This window comes from Haliotis rubra, unplaced genomic scaffold, assembly GCF_003918875.1.
Source record: "Haliotis rubra isolate DU_JTF1 unplaced genomic scaffold, ASM391887v1 Scf276, whole genome shotgun sequence".
NCBI lineage: Eukaryota > Metazoa > Mollusca > Gastropoda > Lepetellida > Haliotidae > Haliotis > Haliotis rubra.
The window spans coordinates 620180-629345 of NW_025766847.1; the positions used below are offsets into that span (position 1 = coordinate 620180).

The window sequence follows — 9166 nt, forward strand, 5'->3', positions numbered from 1 at the left end:
CCTACTACAAGCTACCAAGAACATGTAGCAAGGAAACCACGATCGCGCGGTCCGCCATTTTGCCTGCCAAAAGGCTGGAAAACAGAGAACCCAAGGCAAAGTTACAACAAAAGATGAATGAGAATATCAACATATGAAGTCCATCTGACGCCTGTGCGTAAAGAAAGGAACCATACATACAGATTGAGACTCTTTTACACTCATCGTATCGGTAGGAGAGCAAACTCGAACCGAACACCACGCACATCTATTCAACAGAACGACAGCATGAAAAGTGAGGTACGAGGTAGACGGCGAGAGTTACCTGCTCTTGGCTGTAGGGGGTCCGATGGGGCCCTGTAGGGGTGGTCTCACAAGACAAAACGAGTTTGTTGTTTTGTAAATATTTTATTGAAAAATATAGTTACAACTGTCGTAGGATTTAAAATGGACATTTAAATGCTTATATGTACCCCAAGGAGGACTTCTTCTGAAAAAGAATGTCAGCCCCATTGCCACAGAGTGTTGGTGTAAACATGTATTACAGGAAGAATCACTGCAGCTTATCTAAGTAATCATACACCAGAGGTCTTACATAAGGACATCGTACATAATCTCTCCATCAGGATATAATCATCTACATGATCAGGGTCAAATTAACCCCAAAAGCAAATGCAGTCTGCAACGATTTGAACTCTATTTCTATGGGGTCGCCTAGTGTTTAAAGTGCTTACTTGTCATGCCGAAAACCAGGGTTTGATTTCCTACAAGGGTACAATGTGTGAAGTCCATTTCTAGTGTCAGTTGCCGTGCTAATAGCAGCATACAACTAAACTCACTCACTCACTATTTCTAGGACATGGACTTACAACTGTAATAACACCACAATGGTGATCCATGAAAGGAGAAATGTTACTGCCCAAATCCCCCAGAAAATCTTAAGATACCCTGAATACAGAGAGTTGACATCCTCTAGCTATCTGTAACAAGCACAAAATCATGGGAGGACTATTCTGCCCAAACTACCTGGGTAAATCTTTAGGTAAATGACCTCAGGATGATTTCATGCCATTATTTCAGCAGTTAACAAGGAAGGTATTGTCTGACAAGAGGCGGTAATCCTACCTGGGGGAACAGCAGCGTGTAGAGGCTAGCTCTGCAGGGAAAGATAATCAGGGGGAAGGTGACGGCAATGGAGACCACAAACAGCAGCTTCATCATGTCCGCGAAAAACGTGGAAGGGAACAGAGTGATGATGTCACCACCGATGTCTTTGTCATAGAAGGCAATGTAGCCAAAGAAACCGACCTGTGGAACAAATAATTATGTAATAATAGGCTCATCTGCAATAAATAACATCTACAAAGATAGGAAGATCTCAAACAAACAAAATTTATAGTGAAACATTTTTGGATAAGATTTTCAAATGATTACCCAATCAACCCTGATAGAATTCTGAAAAGACATGACATCACATTATTATAGCCATACAAAACTACAAGTATTGGTATCAGTTAAACCTATATATTCATGCCATGTAATTGAAGCTATTCAATAAGTTTAGGTCCTGCTTCCATATCCTGATATCCAACAGCGAACTAACATGATTGATGTCAGACATTTGTGTGGGGATATAGATAAAGACTGTATTTTTAAAATCTGGTACAGCACAAGACTCCTGTTCCTACCAATAAATAGGCCACTGCACAGAGGTTGACAGCACTGCTGGTGACCCCATTGATGGACTTGAGTGTTGGTTCTGGCAGGGCGTCATACAGGAGAAACAGCTGACTGCAACAAGCAAGAAATGTGCTGACAGTTAGTACTGATCAAGTGTAAACATTGTTGCCCTGTACCTGATCTAGAGGTAACTTTGTAACACAGCCTGACTAGTGTAACACAGCCTGATCTAGAGGTAACTTTGTAACACAGCCTGACTAGTGTAACACAGCCTGATCTAGAGGTAACTTTGTAACACAACCTGACTAGTGTAACACAGCCTGATCTAGAGGTAACTTTGTAACACAGCCTGACTAAGTGTTACACAACCTGATCTAGAGGTAACTTTGTAACACAGCCTGACTAGTGTAACACAACCTGATCTAGAGGTAACTTTGTAACACAGCCTGACTAAGTGTAACACAACCTGATCTAGAGGTAACTTTGTAACACAGCCTGACTAGTGTAACACAACCTGATCTAGAGGTAACTTTGTAACACAGCCTGACTAGTGTAACACAGCCTGATCTAGAGGTAACTTTGTAACACAGCCTGACTAAGTGTAACACAGCCTGATCTAGAGGTAACTTTGTAACACAGCCTGACTAAATGTAAGACAACCTGATCTAGAGGTAACTTTGTAACACAGCCTGACTCGTGTAACACAACCTGATCTAGAGGTAACTTTGTAACACAGCCTGATCTAGAGGTAACTTTGTAACACAGCCTGACTAGTGTAACACAGCCTGATCTAGAGGTAACTTTGTAACACAGCCTGACTAAGTGTAACACAACCTGATCTAGAGGTAACTTTGTAACACAGCCTGACTAAGTGTAACACAGCCTGATCTAGAGGTAACTTTGTAACACAGCCTGACTAAGTGTAACACAGCCTGATCTAGAGGTAACTTTGTAACACAGCCTGACTAGTGTAACACAACCTGATCTAGAGGTAACTTTGTAACACAGCCTGACTAGTGTAACATAGCCTGATCTAGAGGTAACTTTGTAACACAGCCTGACTAAGTGTAACACAACCTGATCTAGAGGTAACTTTGTAACACAGCCTGACTAAGTGTAACACAACCTGATCTAGAGGTAACTTTGTAACACAACCTGACTAAGTGTAACACAACCTGATCTAGAGGTAACTTTGTAACACAGCCTGACTAAGTGTAACACAGCCTGATCTAGAGGTAACTTTGTAACACAGCCTGACTAAGTGTAACACAGCCTGATCTAGAGGTAACTTTGTAACACAACCTGACCAAGTGTAACACAACCTGATCTAGAGGTAACTTTGTAACACAACCAGACTAAGTGTAACACAGCCTGATCTAGAGGTAACTTTGTAACACAGCCTGACTAGTGTAACACAGCCTGATCTATAGGTAACTTTGTAACACAACCTGACTAGTGTAACACAGCCTGATCTAGAGGTAACTTTGTAGCACAGCCTGACTAAATGTAACACAGCCTGATCTAGTGGTAACCTTGCTACACGACCCCAAAGAAGTGAAAACATTGTAGCACTGTCACTGTACCTAAGGTGATGCTGGTAACGCACGTAAGATCGCTTGGCGATTATTCCCCTCGAAATTAGCAGCCTTCCACGTGCATTCAATCAACATTATTTAGCACACAGATAAACTTTGATGGTGGAAATACATTCAATGCACAGGTCAAGTCGTTCACTCTAGCACTGTGCAACACTGCCTGATCTAGTTACAAATTTGTAACACAACCCCGCCCAAGTGAAAACACTGTTGTGTTATGCATTGTTACACTGTGTAAAATCAGAGACCATATAATATTATATGGTCTCTGGTAAAATAGAGCCAGGTCAAAGCCATACATTCTAGCACTGTGCAACACTGCCTGATCTAGTGACAACTTTGTTACACTGTGTAAAATAGAGCCAGGTCAAGCGGTACACTCTAGCACTGTGCAACACTGCCTGATCTAGTGACAACTTTGTAACACAACCCCGCCCAAGTGAAAACACTGTTGTGTTATGCATTGTTACACTGTGGAAAATAGAGCCAGGTCAAGCTGGACACTCTATTGCAACAGTTTTATCTCTCCTTGAATTGTCTCATTTGATGTCAATTCCCAAATGAATGTATAGTTTATAGGAAATAAAAACAAGTTGGAGTAGGTTCAGTATCTCTTAATAACTGACAAGAAACTTGAAACTCAGATCAAGTAAACAGTTAAAACATAATCTCAACGAAGCTGCAAGTCTGCATTTAAACAATAAAAAAATACAAAACAACATACTCTTCTCCCACTTAAATTGTTTTGATAATTTGAATTTCTATTTCATTTCAACAATTGCATAATTATTGCATAATTAGTTTAATGAGAATGCAAAACAGAAGTTGGGTGCTTTTTCTAGGGGGCTAGTTGGGGGCTAGAGGTGAAAATTTTCAAGATACTTGAAATGTCACTAGGGGAGCTAACAATGGTGAGACTGGCCGGGAAGGAGTTTGTAAGTGGGAGTGGTCCTCATGCTTAGCACACAACCAGACACTGTTACTCACGTCTGACAGCCGAATGACAGAGAGAATATGGGTAGAGTCTGAAACAGACCCTCTGGTCTCCAGAAGGCCACATTATGGTACCAGCTTCCTGTCCACAGGTTAGGACCCGATAATGTCAGCACCTGAGGACAAACGATACAGTTAGTTGTCAACGAGTAATACTTACGTCTGACACCCAAAAGAGAAGGAGAATATTGGCAGAGTTTGGAAAAGTCCTTCGGGCCTCCAGAACGACACTGAAGAATACCACTCTCCAGACCACAAGTTGGATTTGGACAGGCTCAACACCTGACAGGGAAAAACAGCAGGCAACATGCAACAAAAGTACAACATGCTTCACAGCTGAAGATGAAAGTCACCCATCACAGAAACTCAATGAATACATCAAAACATTTCCCAGAAACCATGAAAACAAACTCTTAAAATGAGTGAAAATGTACAATTCACCAAAACATGCAAAAGAGACAGGACACATATAGATGCTGGTACCCACCACTGAAACAGAAAAGTAACATTCCCCCTCCCAGACAACAGTTATTCAGTTTTCCATCTGTATGTAAGTTTGTGTTTGTGGGTTTGAGTTTGTGTGTCCATCTGTTTGTAAATTTAGCAAAATATACATTACTGCATTATACAGCAGCAGCATTAGGTAGCAATTATGTAATTCTGCATTTATGCCAGTCAGTCATCAGAATAAAACCTTTCAATGCTGATGATTTCTATGATGACAATGAGTTGAGGATCTTTGTGACCACCAGATCCTCATGAGTCGGCTCACACGACAAGCAAATACCAAGGTCACAGACTGTCACTACTCACGTAGAAGACAAAGACAGTGTAGAAGCAGATGCAGATAGTGCTGGCGTTGCTGACGCTGCGGAGGTCTTTGAGCAGTCCAAGAGGCAGCCCCACACACAGACACAGGAACACAATTAGGTATGTGCGCAGGCTAGGTGTGTTCTGGAATATCAACCAAGGATAAAACTTCAGCTGAACATTTCAAGTTAATGACCTTAACTAAAAATCTTAAATCTTTCTTACAGGACCAAATGAAATCTGTACATCTGACACAGATGAGGAACGCTTATGCCAATGGTCCAGTTCCCAAGTTCGTTCAGAAACACAGTACCTGTTTACGGTATAATTATGACATGTACTGATTGGAACTAAACAGATGGTCAAATTCTCACAAAACTATATTTATGCAGGACTTCTTCAAAAAGACTGATTTGGTAACAGCCATACTAAAGCTTTGAACTTCTTCATCTAATACATCACTGTAGCAATCACCAAACTTTGATTGTCATTGGATCAAGTTAAACTGGACACCATAACAATTTACATGTTTTGTTTGAAAGTTTGCAGAGGATGTATTAATCGGAATTAATAGCATGAACCTTCACCTACCTCTATCCCAAGCACTTTGGATATAATGGCTGGCCCCAGGTCCCCGATGACCACAATCTGGGCAATGAGTGTCCCGATCTGCAGCCCTATCAAGCTGTGGACAGAAGCAGTAATGAATCACTAGCTTCAGAAATAGGACTCACTTGAAGCCTTTCCTACCACTCCCACTGGATGTAGAGAACAGACATGACCTGACTTCACCATAGTGAGGTGAGGTAAGATGAGATGAAATGGCGTTAAATGTTGAATACAAGATAACTGCACTTATATAGTGACGTGCATGTGCTAATCTGGCTGGTTTCATAATAACACTAAGCAGAACATATATGAGTACCCGTCACGGATCCCTTGTGTTAAGTTTAATATAGACCTTGAGAGTCTATGTTATATTTGGGATTACATTTTCTTTGTAAAGTACAGATTCTAGTACTTTTGTTGGGTTGAGTCCCATCAGGATTCGAACCCACACCCTCATAGTCAGGCACTTCCAGTGGAAGCCGCGGTGGCTGAGCGGTCTAGGAGTCTGACTTTGTGTGCTGGCGATTAGGTGCCTGACTCTGAGGGTGTGGGTTCGAATCCCGGATGGGACTCAACCCAACAAAAGTACTAGAATCTGTACTTTACAAAGAAAGTGTAATTCCAAATATAGCATATGTTACATTTGACCACTTTCTAAATGGCATTGTGTATTTCACCTGGTAATTACACTAACGACCTTACACTCTCCAGGTAGATTCTCTATCCACTAGCCATTGATGTGGAACCTACTGTAATTAAGTCACCAACTTAGATGACGTATATTAGGGACAACATGTTAATTTTAATGTCCTTTCTTCATGTCTCATGGAACCTTACATGGTATGGAGGTTTCATAATTATAATATATCATTATCAATATCATTATCATACATTAACATTTTGTGTGTGACAGCTTACCCGACTTCAATGACAAACTTGCCGGCAGCACCAAATGTGTAGTATGCTGCAAAAAAAGACATATCACACTTAGGTCATACTCCTGGGGTTTTCACTGTTCAACCTCACACAGTATTTCAGCTATATGACGGTGGTCTGTAAATAATTGAGCCTGGACCAGACAATCTGTTGATTGACATCATGAGCACAGATCTCATATGATGACATGCATCAACCAAGTCGGTGAACCTGACTATCTAATGTAGTCACTTCTTATGACAAGTATGGTCTTACCCTGATCCCACACTCCTTCTGATATATCATAATTATTAACATCAAAACTGTTACCCTTCTCATAAATAAGTACAACCAATTAAGCAATCAGGTTGCCACGACTACAATGTCCACCATTACTCCACTTACAACACTGACTGACTGAATGAAAACTTTAACTTTTAACCTACCTGTACACAAAACTGATAAGAAAAAGAAAACATTGAATGAAGCACATCACAATGAAGAACTAAACACTTTCTGCTACCACAGTTAATGTGTTTTGAATTTTGTTTGTAGTAACCATATCCACATTACATCCATTTGCTCAAAATATGTTGCATAGATATGAATCATCAAAACTTACAGACAGAAGTATTTTATTATTTAAATCACATAAAATATGCAGGATTGAAGTAAAACCCAGCTCTGTCTAGTGGCATACGCAAGTCTTCCCCTAGGCATGGTACCATGGAAACATTATTGAAAACAGAAGTGTATCCCTTACTAGGACTGGCTAAAAAGATTGATAATCTGAATTATAGTCGATGGGAAGAATTGACCTTTTTGATCGACATCGATAGCCTCACCCTTCCTTTAAAGCCAGACACTGTCTCCACACATGAGCAGTAACACAGTGCAAATTGTTTGCTGTTTCACGCCACACTTACCAACATATCAATCTGTAAATAATAAAATCTGGACCAGACAATCCAGTGATTGGGTATTCATTATTATGTATATGCTGTTCGAATGGCCTGATCTACATCAGCCTCATCTATCAAGTGGGATAAACCAGCAGTTTTGCCAGGCTTAGAACAGCTCAACCTTTGGTTAGCAATTCAACCATACCAAGAAACTCATATGACCTCTTCCTGCTGACGGCAGCAGCCCTCATCAGAAGCTGACATGACACCAGGGTCAGCCATGTACAGAACAGCAGCAGCACAATACCAAGTATAATGCCACACTGAAAAGAAACAAATGTCAATCATTTACGGTGGATAAGTCCAGCTTCTAAATCTTACTTTGGTTTACAGAATTATGATGTTATAATATAGGAATGAATAAGATCCATGGTCACTAGTTCCACAAGTACAACTGACACAGTGTTTCTGTGCATCTTTGTATCATTAAATGTACGATTGATTCACAACAAAATAAAAACTGCCAAAGTGGAGTTTGAAAGACTGAAATAAACTTTCTGTGTTTGGCAATTTACCTGAGCAAAGTCCCTTTTCTGTTCAATCCAATAGCAGGGTTTACAGAATGAAAGTTATCTTACAAGCTATGAAGGGCAGCAATAATAGATAATTATCTGTTCCTGAGTAAGTAATTTTGCAAGGGAAGGAACTTTCAACATAAATTGGAAGGATCAAATTATCCGGTTTCATTGGAGATATTGCAGATAGACCTTGAACAAATGGGCAAAAATAAATGCTGTACAGTTTGAAAATTATTCACATTCCTGTTACAACTAATTTGCAAAGGTAATTAGCATATGACAGTGAGAATCACATTGAAAATACCACAGAAACAAGAATGTTTTATATACCTGCTTGAAACAGAAGGGCATTGCTAGGACAGCCACACCAATGATGCTGTTTCCTAGGTTGAGAATGTAAGGCCAGTTTCCTGAAGACATTTTGATATTTTGCTCTGGTGTGGCAACCTCTACATCAGAAGTAATTTTGATTTCTTGAAATTGTCAACCTAAAACACAAAGAAAGTACCTAGTGTTACCAGCATGTACAATCATAGAATAAAGCATAATGTTGAATGTAGCACCAGCATTTTCTATTCGTTCAAAAAAGGGACAAGCTCACGAGAAAACCGCTCATTGAAGTTTCATATGAATCATCATAGATGGAACACATGAACTCCGATCAGAACTTCGTGTACGAATTTTCAAAATAACGAAACATATTGTTTTGTCACTTGAAACAAATGCCTTATCACCAATGTAACATGGTAAAATGCAACACTTTATATAGAGCCGTACCACTATTGTTTAACACAATATCGAACTTGATCATATTTTCATAGGATGATCGAATGGTGCCACTGATATCGGAATGGCAAAGGTTGGTGTTTTTGGTCCGGCGTTTCTTGTTGTCAATGTTGACTCATCTAATTATTTTCTGTCACATAAATCATGGCAACAATAGCACCTTACTGGTGTGTTCTTTTCACAATCACGCTGTTCAATTAAACAACGGGCTATGACATACTTGCGATGAGTGTTGCTTATTATCGGGAGCAGGTAAACAAAAACAAATACGTGTCATGCTCCATCTTGTATAAGGGAGATAATCCACAGTTTGTTTGAA

General features: G+C 40.0%; 1 protein-coding gene across 6 annotated transcripts in view; it reads right to left on the bottom strand.

Moving 5' to 3' along the window:
• The window catches only part of LOC124280914 (putative sodium-coupled neutral amino acid transporter 10), a 32089-nt gene extending 22923 nt beyond the window's left edge, over positions 1 to 9166 (bottom strand). For 5 of the 6 annotated variants that reach the window (XM_046716907.1, XM_046716903.1, XM_046716904.1 and 2 more), the window contains exons 1-9: positions 9068 to 9166; positions 8392 to 8549; positions 7689 to 7806; positions 6585 to 6630; positions 5649 to 5742; positions 5061 to 5201; positions 4242 to 4363; positions 1668 to 1770; positions 1105 to 1287 (exon numbers count right to left, since the gene is read on the bottom strand). In XM_046716907.1, coding sequence (XP_046572863.1) covers positions 1105 to 1287; positions 1668 to 1770; positions 4242 to 4363; positions 5061 to 5201; positions 5649 to 5742; positions 6585 to 6630; positions 7689 to 7806; positions 8392 to 8481 — 897 coding nt within the window. In that variant the 5' untranslated portion in view covers positions 8482 to 8549; positions 9068 to 9166. Of the gene's footprint in view, positions 1 to 1104; positions 1288 to 1667; positions 1771 to 4241; positions 4364 to 4407; positions 4530 to 5060; positions 5202 to 5648; positions 5743 to 6584; positions 6631 to 7688; positions 7807 to 8391; positions 8550 to 9067 lie in introns of all 6 variants that reach the window. The other variant, XM_046716901.1, reaches the window with a different exon arrangement.